Source organism: Lampetra fluviatilis, chromosome 51 (assembly GCF_964198595.1).
Source record: "Lampetra fluviatilis chromosome 51, kcLamFluv1.1, whole genome shotgun sequence".
Lineage (NCBI taxonomy): Eukaryota > Metazoa > Chordata > Hyperoartia > Petromyzontiformes > Petromyzontidae > Lampetra > Lampetra fluviatilis.
This window is the reverse complement of record NC_136325.1, coordinates 7698641-7719484: the sequence shown is the minus strand read 5'-3', so window position 1 is coordinate 7719484 and position 20844 is coordinate 7698641. Positions and strand designations below refer to the sequence as shown.

Below are 20844 nucleotides of genomic sequence, written 5' to 3'. Positions count from 1 at the left end.
GACATGATGAACATCCTACGTTGTTGCACTTATTAAAAAGTTACACATTTTAAATGTGGCCACTGTACTGCTACTATGTACGGAGGGAAAGTCTCAGCAAAGTGAACGTAATCTATCAGCAATCCAATGGCACACGATTGTCCGTCCGAAATATGTTCATCGCATGATGCCCGTGATGCAGTCATTGTTAGTCTGTGGATGGTGGGCGATGGGGCAATCGACTCATCTCGACGAGCCGTACTCACGATGCACCACCACTACTGAGCGTACCGAGCGCGTTCAGAGTTTCGGCACGATCACCCCTCGCTGCGTTTAGACATCGCGGAGTGTGGCACCGATTTCGGATTGATTGGGTACCCCAGTCGAGTGAAGTACACCCCTGGAAAAAAAATAGTGGCCCAGAAATAAAATATTTAATTGCCTCGGCCAGTTTGTAATTATCTGGTTACCCCGGGGGTACCGTCATGAGGATCAAATGATTACCTTTGAAATAGTGTGTGTGTGTATATATATGTATCTTCAAACACAAATGATAAAGGTGCCGCGTTTAGCCTCAGCAGACTGTTGGGGCAAATTTTTCATTAGGTGGTGGGGGGGGGGGGGGTGATGGGCAACACCACGCCCGGCCGCCTTTGTCTCCTTCCCAGTGGCGATGTTTACAAGTAGCACCAGGTACAACTACTAATTTGAGGCCGAGTCGACCTAGGGGGGGGGGGGGGCGCAAAGAGGGCCAAGAATCGGTACTGATGATTGCCCACGTGGTGTTGGTGGTGGTGTCCGTGAGTAGGAATCGAGCTCGCGCTAACCGCTACACTACCGCTACCCACACATATATCGATCATATATATCGATCATATATCGATCATATATATCGATCATATATATCGATCATATATATCGATCATATATACACACACACATACATACTCGAGCGACCCTGATATATATACACACACACGACTTTACGGCTCGCGAGTGTTGCTGCTGCTGCAATGAGTGTTACATTTTAATGTTTTGCGTGCGTGTGTTCCACGACTAAAATCAACGCGACAAATATTCTTGCAAACATTTGTTCGATCCACTGCTGGATGAAGTCTGCCCCACCCCTCCGTGTGGATCATGGAGGGAGGGAGTGAGGGGAGGGGAGGGAGGGAGGGGAGGGAGGTGTTAACCATACTTCACCAATCCCGCTCATTGTTTTTGCGCCAAATGTGTTGCTGTTGAACGAGTTGCCAGGCATCAACTTTGGGGGTGGATATTTTCCCGATGTGGTCACTGGTGTAAGTCGGGAATTTGAAACAACTCAGGTGCGGAAGGGGGGGGAGGGGGGTGACCAGATGTTAACTACCTCGCCTGGTCTACAGGATTTGAAGTTTTCGCGACTGCAATGATCCATACTCGTTGGTTCTTTCGGTAAAGCCACGTCGGTACAGAAAAGAAAATAAACAGCTTTTCGCTGTGGTTGTCCCACCTGATGACGGACGCTTGTGTTGCGTCCGAAACGTCGTGATTTAATTATTTTATTTTATTTTCTTTAGCTACGTGACTTTACCGAAAGAACCAAAGAGTATGGTCTACAGGAGTTCGTGGGTTCGATCCCGACCCTGGCCCCTGCTGCTGTATATTTGAAGTTTGCGTGTCTCTCTCTTACCCAGTGGTGAGATGTTAACTACCTCGCCTGGTATGCAGGAGATCGTGGGTTCGATCCCGACCCTGGCCCCTGCTGCTGTATATTTGAAGTTTGCGTGTCTCTCTCTTACCCAGTGGTGAGATGTTAACTACCTCGCCTGGTATACAGAAGTTCGTGGGTTCGATCCCGACCCTGGCGCCTGCTGCTGTATATTTGAAGTTTGCGTGTCTCTCTCTTACCCAGTGGTGAGATGTTAACTACCTCGCCTGGTATACAGGAGTTCGTGGGTTCGATCCCGACCCTGGCGCCTGCTGCTGTATATTTGAAGTTTGCGTGTCTCTCTCTCTTACCAGTGGTGAGATGTTAACTACCTCGCCTGGTATGTAGGAAATCGTGGGTTCGATCTCGACCCTGGCGCCTGCTGTATATTTGAAGTTTGCGTGTCTCTCTGTCTCTCTCCCCGTGGTCGCGTGGATTTTTCTCCAAGTCCTCCAGTTTTTTCCCCCTCCGCATTTAGAAACGCGCCTTTAAAAGTATCCGAGCTGCTACTAGAAATGCCCACGCGATGATAAGCCCACTTCGTAGAGCTATCATTAGTGATTGCCAGGTCGTTTCTGATAAAAGAGCTCTTTCGAACTCAGTAGGCTTTTCCTGTTAAAATAAAAGCAGTTGTTTCGTTTTTAGTTTTAATTGGACAACTTCTCCACGCCTTACAAAACTATATATATGTCTTAAATCATCGTAATTAGAATCAATCACGATCATAGATCACGCGATCATCATCAGCATCATCACCATGATCCATGGGGTAGATTGCCCCGGAATTGTCCCATGCACATTTCGTCATTTGATGTTTCCACGTTCCTCCTCCTCTTCCCGTCTCGTGCCAACATAGCGACGCTTCGAATGTTTCGCGGTTGTGATTCCAGTGAGCGCTCCACTTTAACTACATCAATAATTCGTCTCATTTGTTAATTCCATTATTATTATTAATAATAACGCGAACTGCTTTGACGACGACGCCCACTAGTAAGGCTGCTGCGACTCGTACACACGTGTTCACAAAACCAACCAGTCCACCCACCTGGAAAAGGGAACACAATTTGGGTTGTGTTGGTGTGTGTGTGTTGGTGTGTGTGTGTTGGTGTGTGTGTGTGTGTTGGTGTGTGTGTGTTGGTGTGTGTGTTCGTGTGTGTGTGTTCGTGTATTCGTGTGTGTGCTCGTGTGTGTGTTCGTGTGTGTTGGTGTGTGTGTGTTCGTGTGTGCGCGTGTGCTCGTGTGTGCGCGTGTGTTCGTGTGTGCGCGTGTGTGCATGTGTGCATGTGTGTGCGTGTGTTCGTGTGTGCGTGGTGTGTTGGTGCGTGTGTTCGTGTGTGTGTGTGCTTTACTGTGCGTTCGATTCCCGCCACACTGACGATTATCTAAAGCGGTTCTGGACCTCCCCTAGGTCGACTGAGCCTCAAAATGAGTCACCTCGTGCTGTGTGTATAAACATGGTCACTGGGGGGGGGAGACAAAGGCGGCCGGGGGTGATGCTGACCACCCACCCCCTCGTGTGCCGTGCCGGCCTTCATTTGGTGCTACTCGCTATCAGCACTTGCCCCCCCCCACAAACAAATCTGTTGAGGCTATACGGGGGATCTTTGTCTTTGTTATATACGTCGATTCGTGTACACGAGGACCCTGACTGCTATTGCGACGTAGTGGGTGGACATTTGAACCACATTCTGTCCACGTGGAGTACACGCAATCATCACCATCTTCTTCAACATCATCATCACAATCATCACCATCTTCTTCAACATCATCATCACAATCATCACCATCTTCTTCAACATCATCATCACAATCATCACCATCTTCTTCAACATCATCATCACAATCATCACCATCTTCTTCAACATCATCATCACAATCATCCCCACCAGCAGCAGCGGCAGCAGTGGTGGTAGCCATGGTCAATCCAGCGCTGTATGAAGCCCCCCCCCTCCCTTCCTCCCCCAGACACCCCCCCCCCCCATCCGCCACAACACATTCCGCAACAAAATAAATAAAATAAAATAAATATATATGATCGGCGACGTTTCGGGCAATAGCCCTCTCTTGATAGCACGTGGTATCATCATGATCATCATCGTAACAAGAACGCACGTGATACAATGTTGTCTTTCACGCGAATATAACTCTACATTTGGTTTAGGATGTGTAAGAAAATTTGAAAAAGAACACAGAAAAAGCTCCCCCGTATAGCCTGTAACAGACTGTTGGGGCAAGTGCTGTTAGCGAGTAGCACCTATGAAGGCCGGCACGGCACACGAGGGGGTGGGTGGCCAGCACCACGCCCGGCCGCCTTTGTCTCCCCGGTGACGATGTTTACAACACACCGCACCAGGTACTCATTTGAGGCCGAGTCGACCTAGGGGAGGGCCCAGGACCGGTTCAGATAAATATAATCGTCATCGGTGTTGGTGGCCGTGAGCGGGAATCGAACTCGGGGTCGCCGGGTTCGTAGCGCGGCGCGCTAACCGCTGCACCACCGCTCCCCATATATTTACATAAAAAAATGCAAAGATCCGCCGTGTAGCCTTAACAAACTGTAGGAGAGAGTTCTGCTAGCGAGCACCTTTGTACATACACACACACGTACAAAGACCCCCCGTATAGCCTTAACAGACTGTAGGGGCAAGTGCTGTTAGCGAGCACCTATCAAGGCCTGCACGGTACACGAGGGGGTGGGTGGCCAGCACCACGCCTGACCGCCTTCGTCTCCCCGTGGCGATGTTTACACACCACACCAAGTACTCATTTCAGGCTGAGTCGACCTAGGTCAGGCCCAGGACCGGTTCAGATAATCGTCACTGGTGTTGGCCGTGAGCGGGAATCGAACCCGGGTCGCCAGGTTCATAGCGCAGCGCGCTAACCGCTACACTACCGCTCCCCCACACACACACGTACACACGTACACACACACGTACACACACGTACACACACACACGTACACACAAACTGTAAATACATATTCATGTCGTATTTCGGCAAATCCCGTGCAACTTGAACGACACTTTCTGTGCCAATCCCAAAAATAGTCTTAAAGGCGACGACCGATAATGTCATTCGATAGCGTCGTTAACTTACACGGCACAAACCACAACCGCCACCAACAACACCAACAACAACAACACTAACAACAGCAACAACAACAACAACAACAAACGGGTCCGTGCAAAGCTGCCAGATTCCGCGTCCAAATGGAAGTTGAATTCCACGACTTCGGGGTCGTTTTACAGGTTTCACGTTTCTCATCGATTCGCGTGGCGACCGCGGCGAGAAACATCAAGTTCAGCTGGGATGTTGAGGTTTGGGAATTCTCAACAGAGAAGGTCCTCCCCCCCTCCCCCCCCCCCAAATATAAACTCTGAACGTCCAAGGAACGTTATACCCCCGTCTCTCTCCCTGAACGAGAGCCACACTCGTTCACGCTCTCATTCACTCACGAATGAATTCATCGCGTTCATTCACGCATGTATTCACCCACGTATTCATTCACTCAGTCGCTCACAGATTCACTCGGTCAACTCGCTCGCTCACGTCACCCACTCGCTAATCGACTCGTTCATTCATTCACTCGCCAATTCACTCACTCACAAATTCTCACTCACCAATACATACACTCACTAATTCACCGATTGGTTAATTTAATTAAACCCCTATTTCACACACGTGCATTGCTTAACATACAATTCACTCACGCATCGATTCGGTTAATCACTCACACGCGTACACACCTTAGCAACTCATTCACTCACTCATTCACTCACTCACACAAAACATCACACCGCCGAGCGCGTGGTGTTCGCTAACCCACGAGGGTTAGGAATCATTCCGTTCGATGATTCAATCACCCGCTCACGCACTCATTCACTCGCTCACGAATTCATTCACTCGCTCACTCAACCATTCACTCGCTCACTCAACCATTCACTCGCTCGCTCGCCCATTCACTCGCGCATCAATTCATTCGCCATTAATTCACTCGCTGACCCATTCACTCTCTTACCCATATCCTCAGAATGGACGCGGGATTATTTATCGCTGACGAGGGTAGCCAAGACGACAGCCAGAGGGCTCGAGAGACACGACGACAAATTCATCATCACCCTCTTCGTCTGCCATGGTCAATCTACCGCTGGATGATGCCCCCCCCCATTCCCGCATCAAACCGTTGCGATATAATGTAATGAACGCATATCTTAAATACAATTTTAGACTAAAATAATTAAATTTTTCTTATATTCTGCCTCTATTAACGCAGAGATGGGAGGAGTTCAGATGTGTTTCGTTATTAATATTATAAATTGTGTCGCCTCGGTCACACTGCCGCGGTGCCCTAACCACTGCGCCACCGCTCCTCCACCAATATCGTAACTAGGCGAGATGTTGTCCATAGGCTTAGCCGAATGTTTCATTGCCTGGTGTTTGTACATCATCTGATATCGGTGCATTATCTGGTTATAATCTTTAGATAATCTGATATCCGTACATCATCTGGTAGCATCTGTACATCTGGTATCCGTGCATCATCTGCTATCATCTGTACATCTGATACGGTGCGCCAATTCACGACTTTTGCAAGCGTATACATTACACGTTTGTGTGTGTGTATATATATACCTACAAAAAAACTAAGACAAAGATCCCCCATATAGCCTTAACAGACTGCAGGGGCAAGTGCTGTTAGCGAGCACCTATGAAGGCCGGCACGGTACACGAGGGGGTGGGTGGCCAGCACCACGCCCGACCGCCTTTGTCTCCCTAGTATACACATACTTACATATACACACGCGTATGTGTATACATATGTTTACGTATATATACACACACACACACACGTGTGTGTATGAACGTTCCTTATCACAGTCAACCGTGGTCTATCCACTGCTACACTATTGCTCCCCCTCCCCCGTGTATCTGACACCCCCCTAAAATAGGTAATCAATCTCACCCCCCCCCCCCACCTCCACCATCACTCAGCCCCCCAATCTCACAAACCCGTCCTCGCCTCTCATCATCATCATCGTCACCCCCACGACGGCCACAGACCGCGTTCTGTCCACGGCTTTGCTACCAAACTCCGCGAAATCGCAGTCGGCAATAGCTCTGCGCTGAAGACGACGCCAACGTTATCACCGGCGACGTTTCGGGTGAGGGGGCCTCCTGCATTGCACGCGAGGTTGGTTACTGTTGGAGTGGGGGTCCCTGGACTTAGACCCCTACCCGCTAAAAAATGTAGACCCCCACCCCACACCCCCCCCTCCCCACCCACAGCAAACCTCACGACCCCCCCTCAACCCCCCCACTCGCACCGCCAGCCCCGCCCCCCGCTCGTTCACCCGTGCGAGTCCGCTGGTGGATGTGGAGGTTTTCGGAGCGAGCGAAGACCGCCCACTCCTCACACACTCACTCACCCACTCCTCACCCACTCGCTCACCAACTCACCCACCCACTCGTTCACCCACTCGTTCACCCACTCACGCACCCACCCGCCCGCTCACCCACTCACGCACCCACTCACGCACTCACTCATTCACTCACCCACCCACCCACTCACTCACCCACCCACCTACCAACGTTCACTCACTCACTCGTTCACCCACTCTTTCACTCACCCACCCTCTCGTTCACTCACTTACCCACCCACTCGTTCATCCACTCGTTCGCCCACCCACCCACTCGTCCACTCACCCACCCACTCGTTCGTCCACCCAACCACTCGTTCACTCACTCACCCACCCACTCGTTAGTCCACCCATCCACTCGTTCACCCACCCACTCGTTAGTCTGTCCACCCACCCACCCGTCCCTCACCTGTATGCGTCCTCTTGTGGATCTTGAGGTTCTCGGAGCGAGCGAACACTTTGCCGCACGCGGGGAAGGGGCACGGGAATGGCTTCTCGCCCGTGTGCACTCTGATGTGGTTCACCAGCTTGTACTTGGCCTTGAAGGGCTTCCCCTCGCGGGGACACTCGTCCCAGTGGCACACGTGGTGAGCCGCCTCGGGACCTCCAATGTGCTCGACGCTCACGTGGGTCACCAGCTCGTGCATGGTGCTGAACGTCTTGGAGCAAGGCTTCGATGGCTGCCCGCCGCCGCCGCCACAACCACCACCACCACCTCCTCCGGGCTCCGGTTCAATCCACTTGCACACGAGCTCCTCCTTGATGGGCTGCCGCATGTATCGGAAGAATGCCCCAGCGCCCGCGTGGTGAGCCATCATGTTGAGCGGCCCGTAGCCGTGGTGGTGCGGGTGGTGGTGCGGGTGGTGGTGGTGCGGGTGGTGGTGGTGAGGATGGTGGTGCGGGTGGTGGTGGTGTGGGTGCAACGCGCTGGCCGTCACGGCACCGTACGCATCGGAGCGCGGGCTCGCCGCGCCGATCTGGTGATGGTGAGCGTGGTGAGGGTGGTGGTGAGCGTGGTGGTGAGCGTGGTGGTGAGGGTACTGGTGGTGAGGTTCCGGCCGCACATACAGCTCCCCTCCCGGGATGCTCAGCCGCATTTGTCCTGCAGCGGCCGCAGCCGCCACCGCCGCCGATTGATCGTGAAGTCCCGGAAAGATGATGCCACCACCACCACCACCACCCCCGGCTCCTCCACCACCACCACCTCCTCCTCCACCCCCTCCGACGTCCGCGTGCCCGTGGTGGTGAGGGTGGTGGTGAGCGTACGGCGGCGGGTGATGGTGGCTGCTGTGAGGATTGAGGCCACCACCACCAACACCACCACCACCACCGCCACCACCACCGCCGCCGATGGACGCTTGTAAGATGCCTCCGTGCTGGGACGCGGCGCCGGCGGCAGCGGCGGCTGCAGCGGCCGCGGCTGCAGCTGCGACGTCTCCCAAGCCGCGATTGCGGAACAGAAAGTCCCGCGTGGAGTTGAACGCCACCGCCGCCGCGGCCGCGGCCCCGTAGGAGCCCACGTGCGGCGAGCCGTGCCCGCCCAGCGGCGTGCCCGAGGGGTGCGCGTAAGCGCCAGTCGACTGCGACGAGAAGACACCCTGCGATCCACCACCAACACCAACTCCACCACCACCGCCACCAGCTCCGCTCCCTCCGACGCCGTTCCCCGTGGCGGCAGCCGCAGCAGCGGCCGCTGCCGCCGCTGCGATGTCGTGATGGTGGTGGTGGTGGTGCGACGCCGCTGACGACGACGACGCAGACGACGATCCCAGCTTGAACGCGGCGCCCAGGTGGTGGTGGTGATGGTGGTGATGGGGGTCCCCGAAGACGCCCCCGAGTCCCATCCCTGCGCTGCAGTCGCCGCGGTCACCGCCGATTCCTCCTCCTCCGTCGCCCCCCGCTTGGAGTCTCGCGGTAGGGGGTGGATACCCGCTCAGCGTAGACGGGTACTGCGCTCCGCTCTCCAAAAGCATGGCCATGGACGATGTTGCGAGCGCGCGCGTGCGCTCCCTCTCTCTCTCTCTTCCTCGCTCTCTCTCTCTTCCTCGCTCTCTCTCTCTCGATCGTTCGCTCTCTCTTCCTCGCTCTCTTCCCTCTCTGAGCTCTCTCTTAGCTCTCCCTCTCCTAGCTCTATCTTAGCTCTCTCTGTGTGTCTCGGTCCCTCGCTCTGTGCTTGCACTCGCGCGCGCGCGCGAGACTCTCAGCGCGCGGGTGAATGTTCGAGTCTCTGTTGTTGTGGTCGCGCTTGCCCTCGTGTTCGGTCGTCGTTGTTGTTGTGTTTGTTTGTTGTTGTTGAGAACGCCAAGTCCGGAAGAACGAGGAACAAATGAGGTGTGTTCAACAACTGGAGGCGGGAGGTCGTGAAATCTTGCTCGCGCTCGCTAAAACTCTCTCGCACCCCCCCCCGCCCGCCCGCCCGCCCGCCCGCCCGCCCGCCCGCCCGTCCGCCCGTCCGCCTTACGCACACCACGCACCCTGCGCTCGCTCGCGCTCTCTCTCTTTCTAGTGGTGATTTATCCTTCAGATAAACGGGAAAAAAGCCGCAGTTTTTTACTTTCACTCGACGACTCGTCTCGTCGTTCGCTCGAACGCAGCAGCAGCAGCGAGCGAACGAAAACCGAACCAAAAAAATAAACGAAAACCACCCCCCCCTCTCTCCAAAAAAATTGTCTCCCCCCCTACCAACAAAATTTTTTTTTTAGAACTTAAAAAAAAAATAGAACCCGCTGATAAACTTTTCTGGACTCGCGATAGAACACAAAACAATCAAATCCACCACCACCTCCACCACCACCAGTGCACGTGGTGGGGGGTGTTTGTCTCACGCCGCAGCCTCGCTCACGAAACCGCTCTCACGCACGCACAGCCATCGCGTTACCCCCCCACCACGCACCACACGAACACCGCACGCCACACACACACCACCCACCCACCCACCCGCTGGATTGTAACAAAAAAATAATAATGAGTCGGGAGGACAACGGCCCCACGACCACCACCACCACCCCCCCCCCCCTCTCTCGCCTCCACCGCGAGTAAAGTTGCGTGGTGTTGTCACGCAGAGCAGCGAAGGCGCCGATTCGGACTCAGCAAGCGGCGGCGGCGACTCTCGGTGATTATGGCAGAGACCCCTCCCAGACTCCCGCAGATAAATGAATTGAGGCTGCGTGCGGGACATCCACAAGCCTTCCCCCACCCCACCACCACCACCACCACCACGACGACCAGCACCCACCCCACCACCTCACTACCCCAACCCTCTTCCTCCTCCTCCTCTGCTTCTCCTCGTCAGTGGGCTCCGCCTGCGCCGCCGCTGCTGCTGCTTCGTCGCCCCCCTCGCGCCCCCCTCCCCCCTCCTCCTCCCCCCTCCCGCCCCCCTCCTCCTCCCTCCTCCCCAGTCGCGTGACGTGGGGCACGAGGCAGACGAGCGCGATTGGACGAAGTCGCTAAATCATCCATTGTTTGAAGAAGTGGCGCGCTGGAGGAGACGCTATTGGATGAGTCGCAGCGAGATGCCCCCCCCCCCAACTCCCCCCCACCTCGGTTCCCCGCCTCACCCCCCTGCCTCCCCCCCCTGCCTCCCCCCCTACCTCCCCACCCTCTTCATCTCAAACCAAACCCACTCATCACACTCCCTCCTCCTCCTCTCGCTCGCCCGCTCGCTCCAAACGCTCTTTGCTTTGCTCGTGAGCTCCCTCCCTACCTTTACCCCCCCCACTACCCCCGCCCACTAACCCCCCCCCCCCACTAACCCCCCCCCACTAACCCCCCCCCCCACTAACCCACCCCCCACTCTCCTCGCTCATCAATAAGTAATATGGTACACAAACTCATTACGCGTTGCGATGGAGCTATGCACCAAGTACAATTGATCCATCAACCTCGCCGACTCTCTCTCTCTCTCCCTCTCTCTCTCCTCTGGATATTGTATCAATAAATATCAATGAAAACGCGTTGTATAATATCGTGTGAAATATGACTAATAATATCGAAGGTACGAAACGCACACGGGCGTACGTACGCACACGGATCCCCCGTGTAGCCTTGACAGACTGTTGGGGCAAGTGCTGTTAGCGAGTAGCATCTACGAAGGCCGGCACGGCGCACGAGGGGAGGGGTGGTCAGCACCACGCCGGACCGCCTTTGTCTCTCCCCTGGCGATGTTTTACTACACCGCACCAGGTACTCGTTCGGAGCCGAGTCGTCGACCTAACCACACACGCTAGTGGTGCAACTACGCTTGCTAAAACAGTAACCCTTAATCCGTTTTCACACTTTTACAAAATAAAAACCGCGTGCCTAATAAATATCGCGAACCGATGCCGAGTGGAACTTTATGGTGATGAACGCAATTAACCGGTTGGAACGCTCTAGACCGCAAAACCGGTATTAACCGGTTAGACCCAGCTTAACCGAGGTCTAAAATGGTTACCGAGTTGTTCAACCGGGTTTGAAACCCATCTCGTGTCGCCTCGTTCGTCTTGCAAATGATCCGTGCCATGCGTACTAGCACGACGACGATAACGCGGCAGTGCGTAAAACGGCTCGCCAATTATGAATGCTGTTACGCTCGGCCACTGAAGACGAACCAAACAAACAAAAACAATTCTAGATTTGAAGCTTTCGTGACTGCAAAGATTCATACGCTTGGGTTCTTTCGGTAAAGTCACGTAGGTAAAACAATAATAATGAAAATAAAAAAATTAAAATAACTAAATTAAATCACGACGTTTCGGAAGCAACACAAGCCTCCGTCATCAGGTGTAACTGCTCCAGTACATTTCGATTTAAAGCTTTCGTGACTGCAGGGATTCATCTTTTTGGTTCTTTCGGTAAAGTCACGTAGTAGGGAAATAATAAAATAATGAAAATAAAACATAATAAAATACAATTCTCACGACGTTTCGGCCACAACGCAAGCAGCCGTCCTCGGGTGAAGAACAGGTCTGTCGGACGTCTGATAATAAAAATGTTTTATTTTTATTATTTTATCATTTCCCTTCTACGTGACTTTACCGAAAGAACCAAGAAGATGCTCCAGTAAAATCACTGTGGCGTGTGAATAGAGCTATTCAAGACGCAACAACAGACAAACAAACGACTTCGCCGCCCTCGGTCAATCGCGGGTTCCAGTCCCAACGTCTTCGTGTGTGCCTCTTGTGGCAGCATCCGACGAACCGCGCGCACGGGATCGAGAGGAGACACAGGGAGCGTTGGCGATTGGCTAGCGAGTTGGTGTGGTGGGGGTGGGGGTGGTGGTGGTGGTGATACAAAGGTGGAGGTTTGTAATTGACTCGGGCAATTGAAATGTGCATATGCAAAAAAAACAAAGTAGAATCGGTAACGCGTTGCCGTCATTGTCACTTCCCCCCCACCCCTCTCTCGCGCCGCCGTCCAGGGTAGAAAGAGCAGCGAGTAGCCTACTCATTTTGAAGCTGAGTCGACCTAGGGGAGGTAACGAAACCGAGAGAGAGAGAGAGAGGGATTCGGATAGTCGCTGCCCATTTTTATATCCGTCGGGCGTGAGCGGGAATCCAACTCGGGTCTCTTAGGTCGTAAGCGCAGTGCGCTAACCGCTGCGCCACCGCTCCTCGCACACACACGCACGCACGCGCGCGCAACTTACAAAAACAAACCGCGCGTACACAATGCGCACACCCGCGCGCGCGATATGCACGCATATGCAGACGCAAACGTATACATATATACACACACGTGTTCACAATTAAGGTCGTACCCACACACACGACTAAGACAAAGACCCTCCGTGTAGCCTTCACAAGCTGTTGGGGCAAGTGCTGCTCTTAGCGAGTAGCAGCACCTATGAAGGCCGGCACGGCACACGAGGGGGTGGGGTGGCCAGCGCCACGCCCGGCCGCCTTTGTCTCCCGAGGGACGACGCTTTACACACCGCAGGTGGCTACTCGTTTGAGGCTGAGTCGACCTCGGCGAGGCCCTGGGACCGGTTCAGAGAATTGTCACTGGTGTTGGCAGTGAGCGCGAATCGAACTCGGGTCGCTGTATTGGTATACTACTGATTCATCCATATGCACAACATGTGTATGTATATATATACACACACACACAAACACACATATACGTAATTACACGCACAATGTATACAAGTCGATACGCACAGACACGCAAACACTTGACGATCACGCACACGCTATATGAATATACACGGACACACAATATGAATAAACACCGACACGCACACACAATATGCACGCAGAAATAAATAAACACACACACATTTATACAAAGACAAAGATCCCCCCTATAGCCTTAACGGACTGTTGGGGCAAGCGCTGTTAGCGAGTAGCACCTATGAAGGCCGGCACGGCGCACGAGGGGGTGGGTGGCCAGCACCACGCCCGGCCGCCTTTGTCTCCCCAGTGGCGGTGTTTACACACCGCAAATCATTTGAAGCCGAGTCAACCCAAAGGAGACCCAGCACGGATTCGGATATTGGCCACCGATGTTGGCGGTGAACCTGAAATCATTGTGAATTCTGAACCTGAATTCATTGTGAATTCAGGTTCAAGGCGGTTCGTCGCACGGTGCGCTAACCACTGCGCCACCGCTCCACAAACGTACACACACAAACACAACACGCACGCATGCACATAAATACACAAATATAAATACATATATATACACACACGCTGACACAACACACAGACACACACAAATATCCCCCGTGCAGCCTTAACAGACTGCTGGGGCAAGCGCTGTTAGCGAGCACCAGTAAAGGCAGGTCCGCCTTTGTCTCCCCAGTGGCGAGTTTTACACACCGCATTGGGTACTCGTTTCAGGCTGAGTCGACCTAGGGGACGCCCCGGGACCGCTTCAGAGATAATCGTCAGCGGCGTCACCTGCCGTGAGCCGAATCGCAGCGCAGTGCCCTGACCGTTGCCCCACCGCTCCCGACTCACACAGACGACGACTCACACAGACGGTGGTGACCACGATTTGTCGGGATGCGAGGCGAGTCGGTGGTGTATGGGGTTGTGCTTCGGTCAATGTTGGGTGGTATGTGGGTGGGTGGTGGTAGGTGGGTGGGTTGTGGTAGGTGATGTTTGGTAGGTAGGTGGGTGGTGGTAGGTGAGTGGGTGGTGGTATGTGGTGTTTGGTAGGTGGGTGGGTGGTGGTAGGTGGTGTTTGGTAGGTGGGTGGGTGGTGGTAGGTGAGTGTTTAGTGGTAGGTATGTGGGTGGTGGTAGGTGGGTGGGTGGTGGTAGGTGGTGTTTGGTAGGTGGGTGGGTGGTGGTAGGTGGGTGGGTGGTGGTAGGTGAGTGTTTAGTGGTAGGTGAGTGGGTGGTGGTAGGTGGGTGGGTGGTGGGTGTTGGTTGTAGGTGTTTAGTGGTTGTAGGTGTGTGGTTGTAGGTGGGTGGTTGTAGGTGGGTGGTTGTAGGTGGGTGGTTGTAGGTGGGTGGTTGTAGGTGTGTGTTGGTTGTAGGTGTTTAGTGGTTGTAGGTGTGTGGTTGTAGGTGTGTGTTGGTTGTAGGTGTTTAGTGGTTGTAGGTGGGTGGTTGTAGGTGGGTGGTTGTAGGTGGGTGGTTGTAGGTGTGTGTTGGTTGTAGGTGTTTAGTGGTTGTAGGTGGGTGGTTGTAGGTGTGTGTTGGTTGTAGGTGTTTAGTGGTTGTAGGTGGGTGGTTGTAGGTGGGTGGTTGTAGGTGGGTGGTTGTAGGTGTGTGTTGGTTGTAGGTGTTTAGTGGTTGTAGGTGGGTGGTTGTAGGTGTGTGGTTGTAGGTGTGTGTTGGTTGTAGGTGTGTGTTGGTTGTAGGTGTTTAGTGGTTGTAGGTGCGACTCGCTCGCGGCAACTTTCCCCAATAGTTTCTCCAGGCCATACGGGGGGGGGGAGGGGGGGGGACAATCTTTGTGGTGGGGGGAGGGGGGCGGGGTAGACATCAGCACCGGGGGAAGACAAAGACGGCCGGGCTTGCTGCTGGCCACCGACAGCCCCCCCCCCTCTCCACCCACCCTTCGTGTCTCGCAACCGGCCTTCATAGGTGCTCGATATAACAACGACACTTGCCCCAACAGTCTAACAAAGGCTACACGGGGGATCTTTGTCTTTGCGCGTGAAGCGGTTAGTGGTTAGGCCGGAGGGGGGGGGGGGGTTGGAGGAGTTGCCCCCCCCCCCGCCCCCCTAAATCTCTCTTCTGCTTTCAGCCCCGCACCGAACTGGCTGACAGCAGAGCGCATTCTCAGCGCCGCGACTGAATTTTTGATGTAAGAATTCGGGGGGAAGGGAAACGCGAGAGAGAGAGAGGGGGGGGGGGCATTTTTATTCGTCACGTGACCACCCCCCCCCCCGTGTCCCCCCCCCCTGTCTCTCTCTGCCCCCCGCTCCCGAAACGAATTTCTCTGAAAGTTGAGACTCGAGAGGGAAGGCGTCAGCAGAGGAGCTGCGATGCGCTGGAGGTGGTGGCTGCTGTTGCTTGCTGTGGTTCGTGTACAGATTGTGTGACTGTGTGTGTCTGTGTGTGTGAGTGTGTGTGTGTGTATCTGTGTGTGTGAGTGTGTGTGTGTGAGTGTGTGTGTCTGTGTGTATCTGTGTGTGTGTGTGAGTCTGTGTGTGTGTCTGTGTGTGTCTGTGTGTGTCTGAGTGTATGTGTCTGTGTGTGTGTCTGTGAGTGTGACTGTGTGTGTGTCTGTGTGTGTGAGTGTGTCTGTGTGTGTCTGTGTGTGTCTGTGAGTGTGTGTCTGTGTGTGTGTCTGTGAGTGTGTCTGTGTGTGTGTCTGTGAGTGTGTGTGTCTGTGAGTGTGTGTGTGAGTGTGTGTGTCTGTGTGTGAGTGTGTCTGTGTGCATGTCTGTGTGTTTGTCTGTGTGTGTCTGTGTGTGAGAGAGTTTGTGTGTCTGTGTGTATCTGTGTGTCTCTGTGTGTGTGTGACTGTGTGTGTTTGTGTCTGTGTGTGTCTGTGTGTGTCTGTGTGTGTACTGGAGAGGGAGCGGTGGTGTAGCGGTTAGCGCGCTGCGCTACGAACCTGGCGACCCGGGCTCGATTCCCGCTCACGGCCAACACCGGTGACGTTTACCTGGGCCTCCCCTAGGTCGACTCAGCCTCAAATGAGTACCTGGTGCGGTGTGTAAACATCGCCACTGGGGAGACAAAGGCGGCCGGGCGTGGTGTTGACCACCCACCCCCTCGTGTACCGTGCCGGCCTTTATAGGTGCTCCCTAACAGCACTTGCCCCTACAGTCTGTTAAGGCTACGCGGGGGATCTTTGTCTTTTGTTGTGCTTGAGTGTGTGGGGAGAGGTCGTGTGCCGGTTCGCGCTACGAACCCGCCTACGACTCGCGGCCGATTCGCGCTTCACGGCCAACACCGGTGACGATTATCTGAACCGGGTCCTGGGCCTCTCCTACGTCGACTCAGCCTCAAATGAGTTACCTGGTGCGCTGTGTAAACATCGCCACCGGTGCCGGCCTTCATCGATGCTACTCGCTATCAGCACTTGCCCCAACAGTCTGTTGAGGCTACACGGGGGATCTTTGCCCGTGCGCTTGAGTGTCCGTGACGAGAGATGATGATCTGCAACGTAACCACGAGGTCGACTCAGCCTTGGACTCGTCGCCAGGACTTTGGTGCGCGAAGCGACAAGAAACAAGTCAGAACCGGGAAGACAAAGGCGGCCGGGCACGGTCTTTGTCTGTGCCACGTGTTTCCTAACAGCAACTTGCCCCAACAGTCTGTTGAGGCTACAGGGAGGGGGGGGAGGGGCATCTTTGTCTTTTGTGGCTATGCGCCAGTGCACGTGAGCGCATATGCGCATATGCAGAGCGGTGGCGCAGTGGTTAGCGCGCTGCAACGGTCCTACGAAGCCGCCCGCCCCGATAATCGATTCCAGCTCGCGCTGAATATCGACACAGCTTCGAACGGAGTCGAGTCACTCTGTGCGCACGCTCGCAGCGTATACAGCAGAGTTGGTTTTTAGTCGGGTTTGTGAAAGCGCGTGTGTTCCCGTCAACATCGCAACTGGGGAGACAAAGGCGGCCAGGCGTAGTTCAGGGCCACTCACTCCCTCGTGTGCCTCGCACCGGCATTCATATGCGCTCGCTAAGAGCACTCTCGCCCCAACAATCTGTTAAAGGGCTACACAATTATCACGGTTGGCTACTATGGGAGTTCAACATATATGCATACATATGCGGGGCGGGGGGGGGGTGTTGATGGATCTTTGTCTGTGTAGTTTGTTGTTAAATCATTTGCATGTGTGTGTGTGTGTAAACACGTGGGTGTGCAATATGCGTGTGTGTGTGTGTGCACGTGTGTGTGTGCGTGTGTGAGATGCGGGGAGCGGTGGTGTAGCGGTTAGCGCTACGCTGCGCTACGAACCTGATTCCAACTCACGGCCAACCAACACCGGTGACGATTATCCGAACCGGTTCTGGGCCTCCGCTACGTCGACTCAGCCTCAAATATGTACCGGGTGCGGGGTGTAAACGTCGCCACTAGGGAGACAAAGGCGGTCGGGCGTGGTGCTGGCCACCGACCCCCTCGTGTGCCGTGCCGGCCTTCATAGGTGCTCGCTAACAGCAGCACTTGCCCCGATCGTCTGTTAAGGCTATACGGGGGATCTTTGTATTTGTATGGGCATATGTGTGTTTGTGCACGTGTGTTTGTGCACGTGTGCGTGTGAGAGAGAGAGAGAGACACAGTCGTGAAGCGGCGGCCGGCCGGTTATTCAATGCAACATAAATATATTTGCAGAATCGAGTATGTTTGTGTACGCTTGAGGACGTGTGTGTTGTTATGTGTGTGTGTGTATATGTGTGTGTGTGTATGTGTGTGTGTGTATGTGTGTGTGTGTATATGTGTGTGTGTATATGTGTGTGTGTGTATGTGTGTGTGTGTGTATGTGTGTGTGTGTATGTGTATATGTGTGTGTATGTGTGTGTGTGTATATGTGTGTGTGTGTATATGTGTGTGTGTGTATATGTGTGTGTGTATATGTGTGTGTGTATATGTGTGTGTGTGTATATGTGTGTGTGTATATGTGTGTGTGTGTATGTGTGTGTGTGTATATGTGTGTGTGTGTATATGTGTGTGTGTATATGTGTGTGTGTGTATATGTGGGGAGCGGTGGTGTAGCGGTTAGCGCGCTGCGCTATGAACCTGGCGACCCGGGTTCGATTCCCGCTCACGGCCAACACCAGTGACGATTATCTGAACCGGTCCTGGGCCTCCCCTAGGTCGACTCAGCCTGAAATGAGTACCTGGTGTGGTGTGTAAACATCGCCACTGGGGAGACAAAGGCGGTCGGGCGTGGTGCTGGCCACCCACCCCCTCGTGTACCGTTTCGGCCTTCATAGGTGCTCGCTAACAGCACTTGCCCCTACAGTCTGTTAAGGCTATACGGGGGATCTTTGTCTTGTGTATATGTGTGTGTGTGTATATATGTGTGTGTGTATGTGTGTGTGCATGAGTGTATTTGCGTGTGAGTAAGAGTGTGTCTGGGCGGCCACGTGGTGGTGAGCGCGCCGCGCTATGAACCGGGCGACCCGAGTTCGATTCCCGCTCACGGCCACCAAGGTCGTGGGCCTCCCTTAGGTCGACTCGACCTCAAATGAGTGCCTGATGCGGTTGTGTAAACCATCATCGCCGGGGGAGACAAAGGCGGCCGTAGACACGCACGCACCCACGTAAGATCTCCTTAACCCAATGCGTGCCTGAATTAATCGCGTTCTCTCTCTCTGTGTGTCTTTCATCAGCTACTGATATAAGATTCCAAACGCACAAAAATAAACTTAATCTGATTTTATTTTAATTGGGTTTTTGCGTGGTGGTTTTGGTGGTGGTGTGGGGGGGGGAGGGGTTAGAGTTGGGGGTTGGGGGAGGGGTGAAGCATTATGAGGATATTGCTTTAGAAGCCAAATTAATATCATCAGCAGCAGGGGACAGATCAGCCGTGGTCAATCCACTGCTGGATGAATGCCGCCACTCCCCCCGCCGACACTTAAACTAAACCACAGACTAATTTTGTATCTTTACGTTGACCAGGTAAGCTACATATAGCTTCTTTTCAAAAGCGACATGAGCCACAAATGGTGGAAGCCTAACGACACGGGCTTATAGCGTGCACGATGTATAGAAACTAAATGCCCTGAACGCGGTGGCGTTGATTCTAAATGTGGAGGGGGGTGTGGGAGGGGAGGAGACACGGAGGCCAAAGAGAAAAAGGTCCACGCGACCACGCCGGGAAAGAGACACCGCAAACTCCAAGTGGACATCCATATCATCATGGGACCTCCTTTGCCAGTACCAAAATATACTAATAGGGTTTTTCCCCTTTTTTCTGGCAACAAAAGAAAGCTGTCTCTGGTGTGGACCAATCAGTTTCAAAGAAAATGCATAAATTATCAGAGTATTGTTTTTTGTTTGCATTTGACTGCAAGTATTGTGGTTAATGTAAGCATGATTCCTTGCAAAAGGTGTCAGTTTTGTGGCCAGAAAAAAGGTGAAAAACCCCTATTAGTATAGTTGGACATCCATAGTAGAGGGTTTTTGGGGGGGATTAGATCGCGTAATTATATAAATGTGTCGTCAAACCCGCCACCACCCGACACAGCCAACTAGTAAGGGTTGTCACGTAAACAGAACGTGTCCAATTCGTCACTAGGAGCAAAACAATAGGAAAGCTTTTACACCATTGGAACCTCATTTGCCAGTAAAAAATATGATAATTGTTTTTTTACCCTTCCATCTGGCAACAAAACTGAGACATTTTTTACAAGGAGTCATGTTTGCATAGACCACAATACCTGCAGTCATAATGCAAACAAAAAACACAACTCTGATAATGTGCACTGTCCTTGATGTTGATTGGTCCACACCCGAGACAGCTTTCCTTAGAGGCCTTTTGGCGTCATCTGGTCCAACCCATGTGAGACTAGGGTAAAAAAGGTGTCAGTTTTGTTGCCAGATAGAAGGGTAAAAAACCAATTATCAAGCAGAAAGCTGCTGAGGCAGACTGTTTTAAAGGTCTAGAATGGGCGTAGCCCAAGGGACGTAAACAAAGTGGGTGGGGCTAGTGATGTTAATGTGAAGATTATCATGTTAATGTGAGATCGGAGGACGACGTACACGATAGAAGGCGCGGAGGTGGCTATGTTAATGTGAGAGATTAGCATGTTAATGTGAGAGATTAGCATGTTAATGTGAGAGATTAGCATGTTAATGTTAGAGATTAGCATGTTAATGTGAGAGATTAGCATGTTAATGTGAGAGATTGGCATGTTAATGTGAGAGATTGGCATGTTAATGTGAGAGATTAGCATGTTAATGTGAGAGATTGGCGTGTTAATGTGAGAGATTAGCCCGTTAATGGGAGATTATCATGTTAATGGGAGGGATTAGCATATTCTTGGTTTTTTTCGGTAAAGTCACGTAGGCTTTACCACACATATTTGGCAAATCTAGAATTAATCCCAGCAACGTAACTAATTGCCGTTTCATCTACGTAACAAAGGCTCAGTCCCATTCACAGCAGCCCGCACCTTTACATCATCCACACCTTAACAACTCTTAGAACCTCCCAGTTCAACCATTCTACACAACAAAGACTCATTCCTGGCAGCGATTTCAGCCGCATCACCTCTACATAACAAAAGGCTCAGTCCCATTCACACGCACCTTTACATCAGCCACACCTAGTTTACACAACAAAGGCTCATTCCTAACAGTGTGCTTCAGCCGCACCGAACCTCACAAAAATAATATTCAGGGCCTACCTCGGCTCCTCCCACCCT

General features: G+C 53.0%; 1 protein-coding gene across 1 annotated transcript in view; it reads right to left on the bottom strand.

The window, feature by feature from the left end:
- LOC144948899 (uncharacterized) overlaps window positions 1-9508 on the bottom strand; it is a 25887-nt gene extending 16379 nt beyond the window's left edge. Inside the window, exon 1 of the mRNA XM_078878609.1 lies at window positions 7496-9508. Within this exon, the coding sequence (XP_078734735.1) occupies window positions 7496-9065 (1570 nt within the window). The 5' untranslated portion in view covers window positions 9066-9508. The remainder of the gene's footprint in view (window positions 1-7495) is intronic.
- Between the last annotated feature and the right edge of the window lie 11336 nt (window positions 9509-20844).